At 29.0% G+C, this 24,456-nt stretch overlaps 2 protein-coding genes across 2 annotated transcripts; one reads left to right on the forward strand and one right to left on the reverse strand.

The window, feature by feature from the left end:
- Window positions 1-17,128: 17,128 nt before the first annotated feature.
- On the reverse strand, window positions 17,129-17,506 carry LOC136091032 (52 kDa repressor of the inhibitor of the protein kinase-like). Its single transcript, XM_065818016.1, has one exon. The coding sequence runs from the start codon at window positions 17,504-17,506 to the stop codon at window positions 17,129-17,131; it is 378 nt and encodes a 125-aa protein (XP_065674088.1).
- A 5,717-nt stretch (window positions 17,507-23,223) lies between these two features.
- LOC136091033 (uncharacterized) lies at window positions 23,224-24,456 on the forward strand. The gene has a single exon (XM_065818017.1). The coding sequence runs from the start codon at window positions 23,224-23,226 to the stop codon at window positions 24,454-24,456; it is 1,233 nt and encodes a 410-aa protein (XP_065674089.1).

Here is a 24,456-nt window from a genome sequence, read left to right on the forward strand (position 1 = left end):
ATTTTACGCCAAGGATACATGTTAGCTAATATTTTCCTTTCTGAATGGAGCAACTAATATTGAAATTTTCTGCGTATATCTAATTAAACAACTCGTCATAACCAGATCCTCCAATAGGTTTACCAATGCTTCCAATGTAACTCATTATGGTATGAAATCCACCCAATCTTCTTACTATATTCAAATTTTCTTCACTAATGATTGCTGTCGCTTTTATTCATAACGGTTGGTTAAACGTTACATAAGATATTTGTATCTTTAATTTTTTAGTCTAATCCATAACAAAACAAAGAGATGTAAATGTGTGCTTCATCAGAAGAATCAATTATTGGAAGAAACTAAACTAATAATATTTGAGAAAATCACTGTAGTAATTACTAATTGCATAAACCTAACCAGTTTGGCCACGGGTACTCTGTGGAACTGAAAAACCAGTTGCCATAACAAGTTAAATTTTAATTCTCTGGGAAGTGTATGGGAGATGACGTTCCTCTTTAAGGTCTAAACTTAAGCATCTGAAAGCCAAGGTTACTAAATTCATATATGGTAATATGTTAACACCACAATCCGTAACTAAATTGGGTGTTTCCTTTTTTTGTTTTATACGTTTTATAGGAATTTTTTGGCATACAGATACAGGGCTAACCAATGATACCAATTCCATAAAATGAGTAATCTACATTATCAGCAACCCACTGAACAACCTTTCTTGATAATGATGACTTTTCTTATAGATTAACGGTGTCATTTGCCTTAATGGTAGATTGTTTGAAGCGTCTGATATCTGATTCTTCATAGCATTGAAGTACGAATTTAATTCTTCCATTTACTTTTTTTTGCTTAACTTTACTAGTGTTTTTAATCCCTTCAACTTGACGATGACATGTGACTCGTTACTAAGTGTTTTGTCAATAATACGTCCGTATTATTGACAAAACACTTATTCTTTGCGTACAGAACACTTTTATTCGACGGCAATTTGAATCATCTAAAAAAAAACCAAAAATTTGCATCTACAAAATGCATAATACCGGCTCTATGAGTTTAGAGTAACCATTACGAAAAGGAAGTTTTAACCACAATGACCATGTAAACTGTAACCATGTTTATAGCTATTATTATAATAGATATAAACATGGTAAAAATATGATAGTTATATCAATAGGTTATATATATATTGGTAGATAAGAGTACCATTAAAAATTCGAATTTAACTTAATACTAAAGATAAAGTTTTTACTAGGATTAAATGAAAATCAAAATAAGAAAAACAAATTACTAAATAACGTTTTTTAAAAAATAAGGCGAGACTCTTTTTCGTTTAATTTTTAACTAATACTTGAAATTGTTTACTAAAACGTTTAGTAAAATTATAAACATTTACAACAAACATGATTAACTCAAATGTTTTTATGCTCATGGGTAAAGTAAAATTCATTGAATCTATAGAGCGTTGCATTAAAGTAGTATGCATATCTTACTAAATATTTAGTTTAACCCATTAACCAAATTCATTAGACGCGGTCCGCACACTTATGTTTACGATGTAGGGAAAAAATAAAAATGGTAGCTTTTCAGTTTGATAAAGTATCAACAAGTGTTCCACATCTTAATACTCATACTTTTTTTGGCTAGATTTTTAAAACGCTTTAATTGTATTGTGCTTCTGCTTTATGCTTTATAAAAATTTTAAATCAAAAGATTCGAATGGTCTGCTCAAAATTTGAGCAGACCAAAATTGTTTGTATTTCTAGCAAATTGTTTGTATTAAATCTCTCTTTTTATAAACTTGTTTTAAACAACTACAGATACTATTTGAGTCAAATACTATCGTTTACCAAGGTCAGAAAGTGTACAAAAAACCTATATGTAGTTGTTTAAAACAAGTTTATAAAAAGAGAGATTTAATACAAACAATTTGCTAGAAATACAAACAATTTGCCAGACATTATTATTTCAGTTAAATGATAAGAAAATAGATGCAAAAAAAACTGACTAGCTAAAATAAAATTTGAATCAATCATAAAAACAAAGTGATATGAAGAAACAAAAATAAAAATCAGCAAAGAGAAAATTATAGTTATAAAAATTATAAAAGGAACCCTTTATATATACAAATTCAAAAATAAAATTTTCAAAATGTTAAAATTGCTTTTATCTCGAAAAAATTACAATGGCAAAAAACTTTAACTATTTATAAATGTGCGGCCGTGACGCAGTGGTTAGAACGCTTGCTATATAAGCAGGAGATCCAGGTTTGAAACGAGTTCTGGGCACATTTAGCGTCACGGTAAGGAAGGAGACGTGAACTTTCTGGTTAAATTCACTTCCGCGGTGCTCTGTGACAAGACCGTTAGGACTTCTTGGGGCACCTAAAATAAAAAAAATAAATAAAAAATAAAATAAATTTTCTTAATGATTTTAACATAACATAACCAGATTGTCAAATTTGACTTTTAACATAACAAAATTAGATTGCAAAACCTGATTTCATAATAATTTCAGTTTTTCATTTTCTTTTAATCATATGTTGAATTTACTGTTTCTTCAACAATTACTAATATGGTATTAATTTGTTTAATTTAAAAATGTTTGATGTATTGCATCTGTACACTCAATCTGTAGCTGGCATTGAACATAAAATTGAAGAAAATTTTCTACTTGTTGTTCTTGGCCCAACACAATTAACACAATCTTGAGTTTTCTAGTCTAACAAACTTCTTGATAGATCTAATTTATCAGGGCTACAACCATATTTATTGTTGATTAGGCTAATAAAGTATAGGTATTTTTCAACTTTTGCTTTAGAAAGAAGTTTTCAAATAATTTATCTTTTTGAATATTTTCTAAATGGCTTAGACCTGGTGTAAAAAACATTCGAAAAAACATTCCAATATAACATAACTTTAAAAGTTTTCAAAAAAACCAAGTAAATTAGATAGTCAAGCAGCTGTAACTTTGTTTTCTGTAATTATGCTACTTTTTTGTATTTTGTTCTATGTTTATGTAATTAATATCATATCATTTTGGAGCCATGCGGTTACTAAGGTCAATATTTACAATACCAGTATTAAAAAGTTATCTATTAATAAGAAATATGCTATGCCTTTTAAAACATCATATGTTCTTTGTACATCAGTATTTTCAGTCTTATTTCGAATGATATTAGTGACAATTTTGGTATTATTTTTAAAAGTGTTAGAAGAAGTTTCTTCAAGTATTATTATAACTTGAATCTCCGTGAGTTTTTTAATATAGAAATCAATATTTTCAATTTTAGTATTATCCATGTGAAGTATAATTGGATCAAATAATGAGGTATTAAAACAAATGTGATATGATAAACAAAGGCAGTTCTTTGTGAGTATTTATAACATAAATGTTGACAAACAAATGATTCGCGTTCAAATTTCAATTTCATTTGTACAAAATAAACGCGTTACAACTAAACAGCCATTTCTTAAAAGTGTTATTTCAATTTTTAAACAATGATACATCTGTTTAAAAATAGTTTAGTTTTGGATATGCTGATATAGCAATTGTCATCTTTTTCATTTAGGACTTAGTTAATTTTAAAAAATGATTACACTTTATAACTGTTCTGTACAAGAAAGAGCCCAAATCTTTTCTTTTATAGTTTTCATTGTATTTAGTATTTTATTATTATTGTGTTTTAAAAAACACAAGTGAAAGTAAGTAAACACAAAAATAAAAGTAAACCCAGTGCACAATCTACTAGAACTAACAGGACAACTTCAATGTTTTATTTTAGGAATAAATCAATCAAAAAGTAAAACAACTGATCTCAAATAGTCAATATATAATTTCATACTCATAGATTTAATGCACGTAACATTTAACCAGGTAACTATTTTATTTTGCAGCTTTGTAGCATTTTTTATGTTTTTTCAGGAAGACGCAGTTCCCTTCCTTTTTATGGTCACAATATCTGTAAACAATATCTTTACTAATTTTCTTATCTTAAAACATCTTGTTTGATAATTATTCAGCTGTAATTTTCGGTATTTTAAGAGATACTTCATTAAAAATAGATGTTTGCTATTTAATAACAATATTCAATAGCCTATTAGGCTTCCTTTTTTTCTTTTAGCTTTAAAAAACGTAAATACATTTTTTTGTGAATCATGATGATTAAAAACCTAAATGATTAAAAAAATCTTTTTAATCATTTAGGTTTTTAATCATGATGAATTAAGAGCTAATAGTAGCAGCGACAGTATTGTTTAGTTGATTTTTTTTAATAACAAGGTAACCATCTTTACTTTTTTCCCTACATCGAATTAATTTCGAGACCAGGCAAATGAAATGAATTTGACTAATAGTTCTTACACGAACAAGAATCAGTATTAAAGGCTAGCAGTAACAGTATTGAAAACAGTCAAACTGATTAATCTAGAAAAACGACTTTTTGGAATTACATCGAAATTGAGAATAACATCGAAATTGTAAATAAACGAATAGTATCGAAAAACAGAATTATCTCGAAGTTGTGAAAAAAGAAATAATATCGAAAAGGGACTTTTCGGAATAATATCGAAAAAAAGAATACATTGAAGTTGTTAAAAATGGAATAGTATCGAAAATCCGAAAAGCAAAATAATCTCGAAATAGCTCAAAAGAGAATAATATCGAAAAGGGACTTACCGAATAATATCGAAATTGTGAAAAAAGGAATAGTATCGAAAATTTATAAAACGGAATTAGAACGAAATTGTGAAAAAAGGAACAATATCGAAAAGGGACTTTCCGGAATAATATCGAAATTGTGAAAAACGGAATAGATTCAAAAATTCAAAAAGCAGAATAAATAGAAAGGCCAGTTTTTTGCGGTTGTGAATTAAAGAGTAGTAATTATACTGTATAATTGTATAATTTATACAATATAAAATTAAAGTTCGATTAGTAGAACAAAAAATATTGAAGGTTGTGTTGTTGGCTATTTATAAAACGATTTAAAACAAGTTGTATTGATTTATTTACAGGTAATGTCAACAATCCATAAAAAGTTTAAAGGATTAAGTTATTTGTAAATACTCAAAACTATATGCCAACTAAGTCATCTGTTATATGTGCACAAAAATTTCAAGAAGAAAGTACTTTAAAACAAGCCTTGTTTTAAAGTATTTTTTCTTGAAATTTTATGATATAAAACTTCTTTATTGGTACAAAACTCTTTGTTACAATTCATGTAGAGCAGGCTAAAAAATCCTGATTAATAAAGCAAGAAGAGCATGCTGAAAGATCTTTTTTAATAAAAGATTATAAGCAATACCCACTCTTCCTTCAATTGTCATGGAAAAATTACTATTACAAGTATTGTCAGGGATAGTGCAAATCCGCGTAACTAGCATTGGCTACTATATTTGGATATTAATAATTTCAATAACAAATATCTATTGTTGACATTACAAAAAACATGAATAATACTCTTTATACTAAAATGAAACCAAAATCTGTTGAAATAAAAAAATTTTTATAATTTTAAACTTTTCCAGTAAAAAAAATGTACTGTAGATACACGGTATTATCCAATACTAGTTACGCGGTTTTGCACTATCCCCGACGATATGTATGTTTGAACACTTTCCTACTTAATTACAAAATCATGCAGAATCTTTTTGGTTTGATTTTTGAAAAACTTAAAAAAAAAAAAAGTAGAAATCATAAAATACTAATATGTATGCATTATTTTAGTGTGTACTTCCATACATTTAAAACATACATTATAACACCATGAAAAATTATTTTGAAAAATTTTCCCTTGCTTTCTTTATCGAAAGAACATTCTGGTAATATTGACACAATATAATATGCAAAATCATTACTCCAAATTGGCCCAAAATGTTGCAAAATATCTGTTTAATATTTAATGAAATTTATTTTTTATTTATTTTTATTTACACTTTGCCGATAAAAAAAAATTTACAGTCGTAACTTATAAAAAAATAATTACATGACCGGGGCTAGAAGAAGACAAATTTAGTCTTATCATTAAGCCCCAAAAAATGCGTCATTACTAGACAAAATATAGTTTGACAATAAAATATAGTTTCAATGTATATATCTCTGATATATATTATAAAAGAAAATTTAAATATATCGCATATCGTTTAAAATTTATAGTTTTTCAAAAAATAAGATATAACAATTGCTTTGTAAAATAAAAGAAACAAAATTTATTAAAATATTAAATGACAAAAATAACATTTAAGAATTGGTTTGAAAAATAAGAAGATATGATTTTATATAAAAACACTTTATTGGTAGAGCATTTTATAGTTTAACTTATTTAATTATATTTATAATACTTTTCATTGCCAATTAAGTAAAAGCAAATAAACAGTATAAAATAAAAGTAAAAGATTAATAAATAACGCAAAAATAAAAAATAAATTTCTCAAAAAGAAGATTATCATTTAAAATGATAAAAATATATGTACAATTATTGATTAATTATGTATTAATAATCTAAAGTAATTAATTAATTAACTATTAATTATTGATTTCTAATATAAAGAAGTTTTATTAGAAAAAATTTAATTCATTTTCAGTTAACAAAAGTAATTGCTTAAGTTTTGTTTTGAATTGGTTTAGAGAATAATTAGTTTTCATTTCATTATTTAATATTATGTTCCACAACTTTGGTCCTCGGTTTACAATAGAGAATTTAGTAGCGGAATAATAAGTTTTGGATTGAATGTAGTTGTATTTTGAAAATCTAGTAGGGTATATGTGATTTATTTTTTCAAAAATTGAATAAAATAAGATTGGTAATATATTTTTATCAAGTTTGAACATGAAAATAAGAACTTGATAGAGGTTTAGTTTATATACATTTAGGATATTGAGTTCATTAAATAGTGTTTGTGTGTGTGAGAAGCGATCTACGTTTGAAATTATCCTTATAGCCTGTTTTTGTTTGCTAAGCAATTTTTTTATTTTCGTCGCGTTAGTGCTACACCAAGCAATGTTCGCATAACTTAAGTAGCAATGAATAAAAGAAAAGTAAATGTTTTTTAAACAAGATTTTTTGATATTTTATCTTCAACTACACCTATATGTTCCCTCCAGGTTACATTTTCGTCTAGAAACACGCCTAAAAACTTTATTGATTGCTCTCTCTTTATTAATTGATTGTCAATAAAAAGGTCCGGAATTTCTAAGGGAATATCTGATTTTTTATGTAGGCGATGGAATAAAGTGTATTTTGTTTTAGTAATATTTAAAGATAACTTGTTTGATTTAAACCATTGGGTTAGTTTGTCTAGTTCTTTGTTTAATGTTTGGAATAATATATTGATATCTTTATTGGAATAAAACAAGCTGGTATCATCTGCAAATAAAATTGTATTTAAAATGTTAGAAAATTTATTTAAATCGTTTATATAAACAAGAAAGAGAAGTGGCCCTAAAATTGATCCTTGAGGAACACCACATGTAATTGTCTCATAATTAGTTTTTCCATCATCATAAACTATATACTGCTTCCTATTAGTCAAATAACTCTCGAACCAGGACAAGTTAGTATTTTTTATACCATAACTTTTGAGTTTCGATAGAAGGATTTGATGATTGACTGTATCGAAAGCTTTACTTAAATCGATAAAAAGACCAAGGGTATACTTGCCTTCATCAAACGATTTAAATATGTCCTGAACAAGGTGAATGATTGGATGATTGGTGGAATGGCCAGATTTGAATCCAAATTGTTTATGGTAAACAATTTGGATTCAAATCTGGCCATTCCACCGATCATGTAATCATTCACCTTGTTCAGGACATATTTAAATCGTTTGATGAGGGCAAGTATACCCTTATTTACAGAAATATACAGAATACTCTGAGCTTTAAACTAGAATAACTCAAGTCTGAACTTTTCAAAAAGGGTATATGATAGAAAATTGTTAAGAACATTCATTAAATAATAGGAACATTCCGTCGATAATAAAAACTGCCTCAGTTGTAAAAATTTATAGTAATTTATTAAGAAATGAAACCATCAAAACTGTGACTGTCTTTTAAAATTACTAGCATGATTTTGCAAGTAATTTTAAAAGATTTAATAGATTGCTATCAGAAGATAAAAATAACTTTAAAAAAGTTTATTTTATGGATTTTTTCATTTACTTTAAACTATAAACGATAAGCAATAAACTGCCCAGACTTCCTCCATTTGAGTATACTATGTTCAAAGATGATGTTACAGTTAAACAGGCAAGTATTTTAACAGCAGATTTATATAAAATCTCAAAACTTGCAAATAAAGTGTAGAATCCAGGAAAATTTAAATAAAATGATAAAAACCTAAATTTTAAACAGCTATATTGTGCATTAAGGATAAAAATCTAATACAAATCTGTGTGCTCCTTTGCAGTTGTGAAACAGTGCTTCTTATTTAAAGGTCTTTTGAGTTACAATTATAACTGTGTCGATAATTTAAGTCAGTATCAATAGATGAGTGGTATTAACTTTTGGTTACTTAAAAGATGTTTCGTTGTGAGTTACCAAATTTTTATTTAAAGAATGACGATTTTAAATAAATTAACAATTTAATATATAAATTCAACAAATTTTTGACTCCAGCTATCCTCTTTAAAAATTTACCTATAAGAAGTAGTAGAGAAGTCATCTTCCATATCACAGGTTAAAATGAAAAAGTTCACAAACGGTTAGTAAATGTTAACAGATAAACAATATATTGACAATTTATGTTTGTAAATTTTTTTCAATTTTAGACTTTACTTTTAATGTATTGATAAATACTGATTTGTCATTCTGAATAACTGCTCAGTTTGTTTTGAACTTATTTTGCGTAATAAAGACTTACTTTGTCCTGAGCATGTGATACATAGATGAGAGTTAAGGACTGAAAAGAAAAGAGAAGGGGCAGTGACCACATACTCATTTCAAAAATAAAAGATAAACACCACGGGGATTCAATCCCGAAGCCATTCGCCTTGAACTAAAGGCATTAGATAATCGAGCTTCAACAAGTGTTTTGGAATAATAGTGTTAATAACAAAAAAATATTCAGTAATAATACTAGGAGAGAATATTTTATAAAAGTAGAAAAGAATTGGATTAACATATTGCGCTCTAAGCATTGTACTTTCGCTAAAAAAAAAAAAAACATATAAGGTTACGGATAATAGCGAAGGTCACTGTGTACTTTGTGTGCACAAGCGTGTTAGGGCAAATTTCTGCTTTTAATTTGTTTTTAGGTTAAAACTAAGAAGAAAAATTTTTCACATTTGGGGCCAGGACCCATGACGTCAAACTTAGTAGAGCCAGCAAAAAAAAATTAAAAAACTAAATAAAAACTTATATAATCAGAAAGAGCTTGTCAAGCGGAACAAAAAATATGCAAAAACCATATGCTGAAAATGTTTCCTTCCCAAGTATAACATTTTATAGATTATATAAAACACAGACCAAGATTTTACAGACCAGCGCAAAAAGCTATAAAAATGGTTCTTTCCCCCTAAATTGGCCATATATTTATGATTCATTTTGTTTGAAGAGTTGTTATTGATATGAGTTTTCTATTAAAAGCAATTAGATAATAAATATATGTATAAAAAAATTTGAAAAATTTTTTAGTTTGATTTTTCGTGATAAATGTTCAATGACAAATGTTTTACAAAACTTCTCTCAAAATGCAAAAATTTTTTTTGTTTAATTTTAGTTCTATGAAGTATGTTTGCATATTTTGACGTTTGCTCACCTATTTATTTTTATGTCAGCCTATTTAATTTATCAAAGATAGTTAAAATCTCGCAACCTTAAATGAAATACAGTTTTCAGTAACTACTTTTAAATTGCTCTCGGTATCAATATTAAAAGTAACAAAATTATCTTTTCTGGTCCGAACTTCATTCATACGTAGGGGGTGTTGTTTTAATGAGCTTTCTAAATAAAGTTTATTTATAGACTGATTCATGTGCTTTCCAAATAAAAATTTTAATTTAATGCTGTATGTCCGCATGTATCAGCTTTTGTAAGAACTGTGTCATCTTCACTAACTTTTATATAATTGCTAATGGTTTTCAAAAAGTCAAATACAACAAGGTGTTTACTAGGTTTGAAGTTGTAATTATTGCATAAGTCTTTATTTGCTCTCGTTATTGCATGCACTGTGTTTGTAAATCTATAGCAGTATATATAACTAAAATCTGCGCAACCGTGGTGTAGTGGTCAAGCATTCGGATTCAAACCGCAAAGTCTTGGGTTCGATTCTCGGCATGGCACAAAAACACTTCCGCTGAGGTTGGAGACGGAAAACCAATTTATTAAATGGTATTCTCCATGTGGCGGTGCTCTGTGATAAAAGCAATAGGACTCCTTATCAATGAACTTTATATCATCCAGTCGACAATTTTATATGATTTTGTTCAGTCAATCAGCATATTTGGGTCTATTAGTTTAATTCCACTTTCCAAACAATTAGATCAGTCTGCAAATTTGGACCGAAAACCAAGAACATTTTTTTTAGCAAAAATACTCATGGCACTTTTTTACTTATTTTTTTACCTACTTACCCTCGCCCTTGCTGGAAGCTGTTCAATTGGAGGAGTAACTTGATACAAACTTATATTTTTATATTTGAAAAATCCTATTATTGAACCAAACTTTTTCTATAACTTTTATGTCAATGATGTTTTCAAGTTTTATAAACTTGTCGTAAAAAACCATAATAGAAAAAAAAACAATTTTTATAAATAGTTGACACATAACTTTGTCAACACATAATTATTGACTTGTCTATTACTTTTAGTAGGCTTCATAGTTCAATAAAAAGCCGATAGTTCGAACAACTAGCGACTAAAACTTATTTTGAATTTCTGTTGGACCCTTATTTATTAATTATACTCCCGATTATTCAAACATTTGTCAACTTGAACTATTCTTTTAGTCCCCTAGAGGTTCAAGTTATCGGAAGTTTTTTTACAGTACTTTATGATATATTGTCAAATTTCATCTTTGTTTAATATCAACGACGTTTGAAGATCAAAATTTCTAATTTTCCTTTTCTTGCAAATTTTTGAATGAAAAATTGGCATGAAATATTTTATTAAGAAACTTTGAGACAAAAGTATAAATTAGTGAAAGCTCGTTCAGATTGTCGAAATAAAAACCTAATTATATTTTTGTATATATGACTTTTATATCGCGTATACATAGTTATTATATAACTTTTAAAATTCACTTCACTGGTAGTGTCATTAGCTCCAATGATGCTGTTAGAAGTTTTGTTAAGTTTTCTTAAATTAAATTTGTTTTAAGTTTAATTAAGTTTTAATAATTAAATTATGTTTTAATAATTAAATTAAGTTTTATTAATTAAATTTGTCAAAAATAACCAAGTTCTGAAGCCAGAGTTACTAAAACACGGGTACTCAAAAATTTTAACCAAAAAGGCAGATGATAAACAACATTGTTTGTAACTGCGTCACTTAAATTTCATATACCATTTAAACGGATAAAAAATGCATTTGTGTAAACTAACGAAATTACGTTATTGATTGTTTTTTATCCCTGGTGGAGTAAGAGTAATTGGAAATAATTTAATACCGTTTTTATATAATAAATTTATTCAAATAAATTTAAACAATTGTGTGTCATTCTAGTGTTCAAAATGTAGGTAAAGGGGAAACTTTTACCGAATCATTGAAAAGGTTCAATTATGGATGATATTAGTCCTCAGCAGGCAAGTGGGACAATGAGGTGTGTTGCTTTCCTGGACTTGTTGAATGCATGGCTGACAAAACAAAAAATGTCTGCAAAACATTACCAATGCATTTCGTTCATTGACGGTGCAAACAATGCACTTTGGTTGAAGTGGAAACAATGCACTTTGGTTGAACTTCTGTTGAAGTGGAAGTTGGCAAAGGAAGACTCTCACCAAGCTCGTCCATTAGGTTTTCACCCAAAGCACTAAAATAGTTTAAATAGTTCAAATACAATTTTCCATATTTCATTGAAAAAGACAGATTATCAAATAAAGTTAAGTTAATTAGTTTGGTAAAAAGGTTAAAGAAGGTTGATAAATAAGAAGCGTTATACAAAAACTTGGAAAATTATCTTACATAGCTTTGAAGTTTTGAAAAAGATATGATACTGTTGATAGGAATCTCTCAGTTGTCCAAACTCCGTCTCGAAGGTTTTTCTCAAAACAACACTATTACATGCTGACTAAGCAATTCCATAAACTGCGAAAAATCCTCTATGCCGATTACCTATGTTTGTTTTCAGATGTCTATTGAGACCTTCTGCATTGTTATTGGTTTTTTGATTCAAACCATAAACACTGAACCCTTGTGGGGTCACTATATTGAGCCAATACCTCTCAAAATACCTTTTAAAAGCAAGTAGTTTGCTTTTGATTTCGCCACTGAATGTTGCAATCTTAATAACTCGAGATCCCCAAGCAACCAAGATCTTGTTTGCAGGAAGGAGACAAAGTGCCATAACTTTTCGTGCCCACTTCTTTACTTGAATTTGGTGGCGGTATTCCCTCTGAAGACCAAGAATTGCTTGGTGATTGCATTTTCAAAATGAAACCTAAAGATAAAGATTTAAAGGAGATCATTAATTGATAACAAACTATGAGAAACTTTGATATGTTGGAAACTGGGACAAAGTAATAACAAATTAATAACTTATACCTGCAACCATTCACCAAGCTTTCAACCCAAGTTGTTCTTAGAGCATTCTGTAATCCTCGTTCAGAATTCGACATAATTGTGGCTGGAGAGAAATCTAAAACTTCTTTTATTTTGGAAAAAACAAGCTTATATAGAGCCTCGGATTTGGATGTCATTAAAGCACATACAGCTGGAACAGATGTGCCCCAAAGGTGAGGGTTATCGGGATCAAAATTTATCTGATCCTCATCTGGAATTGGATCTTCAAGCACTGCTGAATACTCAACAGAAAATATCAAGAGCTGATACCACTTGCTTTCCTCCGTGCGTGGTGTCATGCTGGAAGTACAATAAATGTAACTATAACTTACAACTGTAAATAAAAGTTATCTACCTAACGTTTTTAGTATATCAATCTTTTCGTCTTGGGGCTGTCAATTAATTACATCAACAAATAGAGGGGGTTCTGAACTTTTTTGACAATTGTTGACAAAGGTGAGGGGAGGAGGTCAAATAAAGTTGACGTCGTATTTTACTTTACTTTATTTAATTTCATTACTCAAAAAAAGAGGGGTCTGGGTGGTGGGTGTCTCTGGAAATTTGACAAATTGTTTAAAAGGAAGGAAGGAGGAAAGGTAAAAATTGCCAAAAGTTTGTTGACGTAATTAATGGACAGCCCCCTAGATAATTTTTTCTTTGAAAAAGTAAAATGCTTCCATATAAATACCTGAATGTTCCATCAACAAAACACACTTTGTCCGATTTCGCCTTGTTAATGACTAAAATATGCCCAAACAGCAATGCTACGTTGTCCTGTTCTGCAACTGATCCCAAGAAAATGTCTCCATAGCGATGACATTCTTTGTCATTCAGAACTTCAGCAGCTTCTTTTGGTGATTTTGGGTTCGAGGGCTCATTTAGCCTTCTCCTTTTCTGAAGACTTGGGATAATTTGAGGAAAACTAACAGATTCAGAAACAACTGCAGGAAACTCACTCACAGTGTTTTAAAAAATTGAGCGCAGGTCTTCAGATGTTGCTTCTGCTTTTTTCATGGTACTCTTAGCAAGCAGCACTTCAAAATCTGTTTCTCTTGAGCTGCAACTGTGAACAGTTGTAACCTAAAGTTTATCTTTATGAATCTCTGCTCTGCCTTTGCAGTTCATTCTTGTAAAAAAACGGCACTTAAGATGCAGTTTATCTTTAAAAAATTTATCTTTAGTGTATCCAAAATCACCAGACCAAAAAACTTTTGAGTTTTTTCTTTCTCCTTCAGTTTCACTATAATTTTTTAAAAAGTTCTCTAACGACATTTTGGAATATTGCGTTTCTTAAAATTTTTTTAAATTTCAACTTTAAAATTGAATAGAATTTCACTGCACGTGCAAATTAAACTGTTTATTGGGCGTGTAAATTAAACTGTTCATTTAAACTGCTGTTCTCCGTTTTTTTAGATAAATAACTTCGTGTAAATTTAATGCGATATTTAGGTGAAAAGTTAGATAATATTCATCAAACTCTTAAATAAGTTTCTTATTGAAAAGTGACTTAGTATTAAAAGTTTCTTAAGATTTTTTCCTAGTAATAGTTTTTCATACAAAAAAAAAAAGTGTGATCAGAAAATCACATTTTCGATGTTAATCATTAAAATGAGTTTTCGATCTTATTCCGTTTTTATTGTTTTCGATATTATTCAAAAAATCACATTTTCGACGTTAATCATTAAAATGAGTTTTCGATCTTATTCCGTTTTTATTGTTTTCGATATTGTTCCGCATTTGTGAATTTCGATACAAAAACTTTTCGATATTAATCTGAAAATCACTTTTTCGATCTTAATCATTAAAATGGGTTTCGGTCAGTTATTTTTCGATATTAATCATTTTTTCGATCACTTAATTTTCGATACTATTCCGCTTTCCCGTATTAAATAATCTTCCTAACGATGTATATATAAAAAGGGTTTAAAAAAAAAAATTTCGACCATAAAAATTATTACCCCTTTTTTAATCAAGGCAAAAAGTGTACATTCCGATGCTCCAACTAATGGGGGCTTAGTATTTTATTTTAGGTTGAGGTGATTTTGTTAGCTAATCGGCACACTAAAAACTAGTTTTGAAAACTTTAAGATACTTTCTTTGAGGAAAATAACTTTGCTTTTAATATAATTTGTTGAAGCGAAACTTTACAAACTGTTGATGCCTTTCAGTTGATACAATTCACTTACAAGGAAAGTTTAAAAAAAAAGGTTGTGTTGTTATTTAAGCCGACAATAGCTTGTTTAAAATGCGAAACTTCTTGTATTGTGCATATCTGACGGAGAACTTGTTTCAATTGAAACAGTTAATAACTTGTTTAAAAATGTTACAGTTGTTGCAATAAACAGTTAAATATGTCAAAAGAAAATTCTCACATCTGTATTATGATAATGATTTAAAAACTTTTGCAATAATTTACTTCGATATTGTGTAATTCCTTTAACAGCACGAATAGATCAGCACGAATGAAAAGAAATTCATCAACATCCTTATAAATGCTTAAAGATTATGTATTTGCTGATAATTTGCTAAAAATTAGAATGTGATCTAATATGGATGCTTTAACTATTCCGTTTTTTAATAGGGCCTCAAAAAAGATATTAGTTTTTTATCTTACATCTTGTCTGTTGTATTTTAGACACATATTAATACTTTCCGTTTTTTCTAAGGTTTTTGAATGAATTATCTTCAATAGATTAGAGACATTTACAAAGATAATTATTTACTTTATACAAAACGGTTTGAATTTCAGAAAACCTCAACTGAACATGCAACACTACACTTAATCAATAAAACATAAAATAACTCTTTTGCAAACGAAGAATTTACTTTAGGTATATTAATTGATCTCTCCAAGGTGTTTGATATAGTGGATCACAAATTTCTTGTAGGAAAACCTAAGATTTATTGTATAAGTAGCAAATCAAACAGGTGGATGGTCGACTACCTTTGTAATATACGCAATCTATACATTATGAAAATAATAAAGACACAAGTTTATTTTTAATTTCTTGCCCCTAAGGTCTATTTTCTTATAAATGCTATCATAGTCAACAAACCACCAGAGGCGTTCCGATGGGGTGTCCAATCCCCCCAGGAAGTTTACTATTCGGCAAATTTGTACCCTGGAGTTGGCATAATTGGATCTATAGTTGGTTTGTTTGCAAATGTTAGGCAACGAGGACCTATTTTTTTTTTTTTTTAGATCTTAGAAGTAAAAAAAAATCTTCTAGGCCTTACTTGGTAAAAAAAATCTCTTTGGGACGGCCTTGCCAACCAGCTTAGCCAAATATAATTTTGTCAATAGTATACCAATAAGGGATCCATATGGATTCCTCATAGGTATTGCTAACTGCAATGGATCCCTCATATGTATTTCTAATTGCTAAGATGATTACGAGTAATTTTATGGTATGGTCATACCATAAAATAGTTAGTAATTATTTTAGCAATTCATATTTCAAAATTATGTAGTATAATGTCTGCGTTTTTTATTAATGACAAAACTTTTCATACAGATTTTTTTTAATACAAAGATATAAGAAAAAAATGCATTTTATTTTTAAACATGTTTGATCGAAATATAATAATGCTAAAAATTCTAATAATAATGTCAAAAATTTTATAAATACTCTTTTAGAAAATAACTTTATTCCAACAATAAACAAATCAACAAGAGTTGCAAAAAAGACTTCTACTTGATCATAACTAACAGTTCTTATAATAATCCTCTTTACACAGATTTCAGATTTATCGGATCATTTTCCTACATTCTTAGCAACCAATAACATTTTAAATAACAATATTGCCGCATAATCTAAAATATCTCGGCTATAGATCAATGAAAACTCCTTAAAGCATTTTAAAAGCTATTTAAAAAAATAATGTTGACTGGGATTTAATTTTGCGATCAAGTGATGCTAACAATGCTTATAACTTGTTTCTTGGTCAATTTTGCAAGCAATGTGAAATAGCGTTTCCAGAAAAAGAAATAATCATAAATACCAAATCTCTTCAAAGTCCCTGAATATCAATAGGCTTACTAGAATCTTCAAAAAAAAGTAAAATTATTTATAAAGTATTTTGAATATATAAAAAATCTTATAAAAATGAAATAACTTATAAAAATTACAAAAATATATTCCAGAGCCATACCGTGAAATTTATTAGGGAAGGGGGGTCGTTTTTAAAAAAATAAGGCAGTTTTAAAACAGCAAACAAATATTTTACTAAATTTACTCAATAAAATTTTCGTGAAACATAGCTATATTTGTGTAAACAATGTTTACATAAACGAATTTATTGTTCTCCGAATATTTTTTCAATTTTTATACTGCATAGGCGTATAAGCAAGCTCCTTGTTAGAAAATGGGTATCGATGCAAAGATTAATAATACTTTGATAAATGGTTTAAATTTTTATTCAAACTAAACTTTTTCATACAACTTTTTAGGATGTAAAGTAAAAAATAATTTTGAAATTTGTTTATAATCAACAATTTTATTGTAATGGATATTCATGATGGCTAATGAACCAAGTCTATCTGCAGTCAATCTGGCTTTCAACCATGTTCTAAATCTTCGCATTACTGAAAAGCTGCGTTCACATTCTGCGGACGTTACGGGTAGTGTACATATGATCTTTAGAAGCTCAAAGAGATTAGGATATTGATTTTTTTCGCAGATTTTAATGGCTTTAGCTAGAGTATTCGGCCTACCCTCAGGTTTAATAACAGACCATTTTCTTTTCCAAAACATGAATTCTTGATCGACAGCGTCTGAGTTTGAAAGATTACTTTTATACATTTCAACTAACTCCTGGAAAAGCAGTTATCACCTCACTGCAAATTATCGAGGGAACCAAGTACAAAACCTTAGCAGCAACGCAATTTGTCTTTTGGAATCGTATTTTGATTTCTATAATAATGATGTTGAGAAAAGATATAATCAAGGCCCGTTTATAATATTCATGGGGACTCTCTGCAGGTACGTTATTTCTGTAAACCAGTTTCATAGTGATTCTGAGAATCGTTGGTTCTACAAATAATTTACTTGCCATACGAGTAGCTTGTTGGTAAATTGCGTAAGTTTCTTTTTCAACATTTTTTCGTAGATGGTTCAAATCAACGATTGTTTCTTGAATGTTACTGTATGCATACACAATATCAGTTGTGCACCCTTTTAACCTCTCTGCTGTATACGACAACGGGTGAAGTAAGCGGTACAAAGTTGTAATACCAATTAAGAATTCAAACTTAGTGAGTGCATTAGGGAGTGAGTTGGCCTCTCTTTTTCCTTGTGCGTCCCAATCCATACTAAACTCTATATTGAACTGTTCTATATTAGAGTGTATTCTTAAAAAAATCTCTAATGCCTCTGCCATAAATGGTATACCTAAATAAAAGTGTTCATATGCGTCATCTCTTTCTTACCATCTTGTCTTGCACATCCCTATCAAAATCTTCTTTTTCATCCCTATCAAAAGCGCTCTCTTTTCGGAGAGGTATTGAAATAAATGGATATATTTCTGTATACCTCCATAATGTTATTAATGATTGGTACTTTTGATGTTGCAGCAATTAATAAATTCAAGTTATGTGAGCTACAATGTGTTACAATTGCTTTTAGTGATCCTTTTAAAATATAGCTGGCAACACCTTTTTTTTACAGATTGCGTGTTTGGTGCGCCATCGTAACACTGGGCTCTACAAGAACTCTACAAGATCAATTCCACTTTCGCTATAAAATTTCATCAATATGTTTCTCTGTTATCCTGTCAAGATTCAAAAAGTCAAGTAACACTTCTCTAACTTCTTTTTCTCCGCTTACGTATCTCATACATACTGATAGAATTTGTTGGTTTGCAGTTGTTACCTCGTCTGCCGATATTGAATGGTAATTTGCAGCTTTGATTTCATTAATTAGCCGCTCTTGTATACATTTCCTTCCAATTATATCAATTAATTCATTTTGACTCTTAGGACCAAGGTAGCTGACATCTTTGCGTAATGGTGTTTGTATATGTGCATTAAGTTCAGCGTTATGGCGAGCTATTTCTTGCACAATTGCAAGAAAGTTTCCAGAATTACCTTTTTGGTCTGAGTTTTCCATAGACTTTTCATAAGTTCCACGAAATGCATATCCTTGTTTCCCTATCAAATGCACTATTCTACCTAATGTTTCAACAATGTACGGTTACATTTGTTGTTGGTTTTTTAAAGTGCTATCGCTTTGTAATGGAATGGTTCGTATTGGATCTTCAAAACGACAACAAATGACATAAGCTTGTTCGATAGCTTCTTTTTATTATCTATTGCCTTTATGTAGTTTTTGTTTCTCTAAAACATTGTGCCACTCTTTATATCCACGGTTAACAAAAACTCCCAAAAAAAATTTTTTATCCTGCTTTAGAAATAAAGTGCAGAATATGCAGTAGACTGCGTCTTCACTTTTGCTGTAGACAAATCCATTTTGTAAATATTCTTCTTTACAAGCGCGTTTTCAACCACGTTTTAATGTTTTGGGAAATTGAAAATATATCTTCTGTTTTAAGTTATTCGTAAACATTTTGTATATTTCTTGTGGTGATAATTCGTAATTTCCGCGCAAGAGTTTGTCAAATTTATATCGTTTTTCTTCTTCTTTAAAATCACACTCTTTTAAATTTTTTGGTCTACTTCGCATGACAAGCTTTTGTTAACATTATTATCATCTTTAATGACTTCCTCTTTTTCTTTTACTTCGGGTAATGTTTCATCGGTTACATTTTGAGAACTGTCGATAATAAAAAACACTTGAAACGTAAGTAATTAATAATAAACTTTCAGATCTTAAACTATACCAAAATTAAAAAAACTCGCGTATACATTACAATAAAAAACAAGTAATAACAAAAGTACTATCATAAAAAAATATAACGTATAGATAATATCTATATCTATATCTAGTTAATAGATATTAATATATCTATATCTAGTTAATAGGTATCTTACTTAATATCAAACTAATCAAACTATTATAAAAAGAAGATCAAAATAGTTTTTTTACCTAAAATATCCAGCTAGCGATTTGCATTTCTTTGCAGCATTTTGAAGCCCTTTTCTATCAGCTGCTTCTTTCCTAATTTGGCTAGGCATGTTAACTCTATCGTTTGCTTTTAAAAGTGAATTAGTATTAGTAGAGAATTGTAATTACAGTAAAAACTCTGGAAAGACTATTTTTCATTTTTCGTTTACAAAAGATTTCACAATGCAATGACTTGTAATGACGCCTTACGTTTGTGAAACAAAAAAGTAAAAATTGTTTCATGAGAATGATTCATAAAAATCAAATAATTATCATAAAAATTTTGATTTAATATTTTGACGTCGAAAAGAATCTAGAAATAATTTTTCAAATTATTTCTAGATTCTTTTCGACATCAAATTAAAAAAGGCACTTTGCATAAAAAGGGGGTCGATCGAACCCAACAACCCCCTCCTTCTCCACGGTACGGGTCTGTTATTCGAAAAAACAAAAAGATACTCAAAAAAGCTTTATTGTGCTCAGTTATTAATAAAAAGCAACAGAAACACTAAAAACGTATGGAGTGTAATTAAGGATTTAATTGGAAAAAATAGTTATAAAAAAAAACACTGCCAAATAATCTTTTAATTAATGAAAAATTAGTTTATGATAAATCTATTATAGCTGAAGAACTAAACAACTACTTTTTAAATATTGGTCCAAAATTGGCTGCCATAATCCCACTTAACTGTACTTCTTTTGATTCATATTTAAAAATTTAGCATACTTAAAACTTAGCGAGCTGAGAGCTGCATTTAGCAGTCTCAAAAGTTAAAAAATTGAAAGTTTTGATAAAATTAGTATTGATATTGTCAAATCAGTATTTGATTTCGTTGAAACTTCTTTATTTCATGTTTTTGATCTTTCATTTAAAACAGGTATTGTTCCTGCCAACTAAAAATTGCCCGTATAACACCAACCTTTAAATCTGGAGATAAGTCAAATATTTTAAACTAAAGGGCTATATCTATACTTCCTTGTCTTTCAAAATTGCTAGAGAGAATAATGTATAATAGGTTATATAATTATCTAACTGAGAAAGACATGTTGTATTGCAAGCAATTTAGTTTTAAATAAAAAAATTCCACTGAACATGCAATAGTTGAACTTTCTAATCACATATCTAACGCCTTTGATAATGACTTTTTTACATTAGGTGTTTTCATTGATCTGTTAAAAGCTTTTGAAACCGTAAATCACAATTTACTAATAAAAAAACTTGAAAACTACGGAGTGAAAAATAAAAACTTACTTTGGTTCAAAGGGTATCTGACAACCCAAAAGCAATTTTTATTATGATCAATTTATTATGATCAAAATAACACAATTCTATATTTCATGACTTGGGCTCTATTCTAGGACCACTCTTATTTCTATTGTACAAAAATGACTTATACTTAGTAACAACTCTTTTAGACCTAATTTTGTTTGCTGATGTTTCCAATCTTTTTTGTTCTCACAGAGGTATTAAAACATTTTTTAAAATAGTTAATGAACAATTATGTAAAGTTAATGAATGGATCGTAAGTAACAAACTTATATTAAATGTGGATAAAACAAAATATATACTTTTCCATAAAGTAAATAAATCAGAAAACATTCCTTTAAAGTTACCAAATCTTATAGTTAATAATACTTATATTAAAAGAGACACATACGTAAACTAGATGAAAATTTACTGTGGCATTCACATTTAAATAGTATTGAAACAACACTCTCAAAAAATATCGCAATGATGTTTAAGGTTAAACCTTTTCTAAATGTAGCATCCTTGAAAAAACTGTATTTTGCCTTTATTCACAGTTATTTGTCTTACAGTAATATTGCGTGGGCTGGTACTGACTATACAAAACTTAAGAAAATCTACAACAAACACAAACATGCATGCAGAATAGTGTTTGGAGCCTACAGAAATACTCTTTGCGAACCACTTTTACGTGCGCTCGGTGCTTTAAATGTGTATAAACTCAATTCACACCAAGTTTTATTGTTTATGTTCAAAACAAAAATGAGACTTTCCCCAAAAAATTTTCAAACTTTTTTTAACAAAATTAATCATAAATATTCAACAAAGTTTTCAGATAACAACTTTGTTCTTCTCAAGTATTAATTAAAATTAACCTCCTATTCAATTAAATACCGCGGACCTTATCTGTGGAAAAAATTTCCAGAGATTATTAACAAAAACAAGACTACATTAGATTATGTAAAAATGAATCAAAACGATTATTACTGTTCAGGAATCTTAATTTATCCAATTTCAAATGTTTCTTTTAAAGTGAGTTTAATAAAAAAAAAATTATTTATATCAATTAAATTTAATTGATGATGTTAAAAATTCATCTTGTGATTATGTTAATTATGAAATTTTATATTATTATTTTTTTATTCAAAATTTTTTGCTTAAATGATTCTTAAACATTTTAGCGGTTGTTAGCATTTCAGCACTTCTTAATTATTTGCTATTTTGAATTTCTTAATTTTATTAGTTATTTTCTGTTTTAATTCTGATTAATGTTTTTATATATATTCGTATGCTACGGTTATATATAATTTTTTTTTAAATATAAGGCTCGGAGATAAGGCACACTGTGCCTTCTTCTTGCTGCAGTCATTAATTTTGATATATGTATATGCAATGTAAACATTCTTAAAAAGCGAAATAAATTATACAAATAAAAAAAAAAATTGTAATTATAAAAAAAACATTATACAGCTCTATCTGGCTTTCCACCGACATAAGAAATTTCAACATCTATAACTTATTCATGTAAACTTAGATAAAAAGATTTCATAACTACAAAAAACTTGTTTTAAAAAATTCCCCTCCGCCCATAAGATGAGATAAACAAGTTGATAAAATGTTTTTTTACTATTCTTAACAAAATTAATATTCACCATTAAATTTTAAATTTCTTAGAATGTGGAAGGAAGGGAGGTAAGAATTTAAGAACTTTTATGTTCCCATGCTCCAATCATCGCAATTTTCATGTTTGAGGACGTAAAGAACACCGTTAAAATAAGAGTTTCACAAGAGAGCTCAACTCAGTTAAAAGCCATCGATTTGCAGGGATCGTTCATAAATTACGCAACGCAAAATATTTTTTAAAAACAGAAGTAGGAGATATTAAGCTCTTTTACGCGACAATTTTTATTAAAATTAATAGGTTGTTATGATTTTTTACTTAAATTAAGACTCTCCGAGGGAAAACTTTTGATCTTTTTTGTTTTGTTTATTGTGAAAGTTTGCGTTACGTAGTTTTATTGACGATCCCTAAAGGCGGCTTTCCACGGAGCGAATTAATTCGCGCGAAGCGAATTAATTCGTGTCTAATTTTTCGCTGAACCAGAGTTTTAATTTCCACGTAAATTTAGCGTAACTTTTAGCGCGCTTTTTGGAAAACATGTTGATGAAAAGAAGATTGTTGTTAGTTCGAAGAAAATTAATTATTTTAAATATGATGCAAATGAAAAGAGAAAAGGAAAAGAATAAAAAACGATTTTGGGTAAGAAAAGTTTATGCCGAACGCCTACAGAAAGGAGAGTTTCATTTGTTAGTACAGGATTTACGTTTGCACGACCAGGAATATTTTTTTAAGTATTTTCGTATGTCTCCAACAACTTACGAAGAGTTGCTTTCGTTCGTAGCACCTGTCATTGTAAAACAGAGAACTACCATGAGAGACCCTGTTAGTCCTAGTGAAAGGTTGGTCGTAACACTTAGATTCCTTGTAACAGGTGATGCTCAGTGTACTATTGCTGCAAGTTACAGAATCAGCGCTTCTACTATCAGTAGGATTATTAGTGAAACGTGTGCTGCTATTTGGAGTTCATTGAAAGAGAGAAACTATCTACACGTTCCATCAGAAAAACAAGAATGGAAAACAATTGCAAAAGAATTTGAAAATATGTGGAATTTTCCGCATGCTATAGGTGCAATAGATGGCAAGCACATTGTTATGCAAGCTCCTCATAATAGCGGATCAGAGTATTTTAACTATAAGAAAACGCATAGCATAGTTCTTCTAGCTGTTTGTAATGCTAAATACGAATTTACTATGGTAGACATTGGTGACTCTGGAAGGGAGAGTGATGGTAGTGTTTTTAATAACTGCAGTCTTGGTTATGCAATTGAAAATAATAAATTGAATATTCCTGATCCAGAAAAAATTGGTAACTCAGATAAAATACTACCGTACGTTTTAGTTGCTGACGATGCTTTTGGTTTAAAAAGGCACATGATGAAACCATATCCCAATCAAAACATTCTTTTAAAACAAAAATTATTTAATTACAGACTTTCAAGAGCCAGAAGGGTTATAGAAAATACATTTGGTATTGCTACATCACGTTTTCGAATTTTTCGCAGACCAATTATTGCTAATCTCGAAAAAGTAATTTTAATTACACAAGCGATTGTAGCCTTACACAACTTTCTAATGAAAAAAAGGTCAGCAAACAATTATCTCTACTGCCCCACAAATTACACTGATATTGACGGTCCTGCTGGGTTTAGACCAGGTGATTGGAGGCAAGATAATTCATGTTCTGCTGCACTGCAACCACTGTCATCAGGTTCTAACAACTACTCAAAAGATGCAAAGCAAGTTAGAGATGACTTTAAAGAATACTTCAATTCACCAGAAGGTGAACTCGAATGGCAATTAGACTTAGTAAATAGAAAATCATAA

This window comes from Hydra vulgaris, chromosome 14 (assembly GCF_038396675.1).
Source record: "Hydra vulgaris chromosome 14, alternate assembly HydraT2T_AEP".
Taxonomy (NCBI): Eukaryota; Metazoa; Cnidaria; class Hydrozoa; order Anthoathecata; family Hydridae; genus Hydra; species Hydra vulgaris.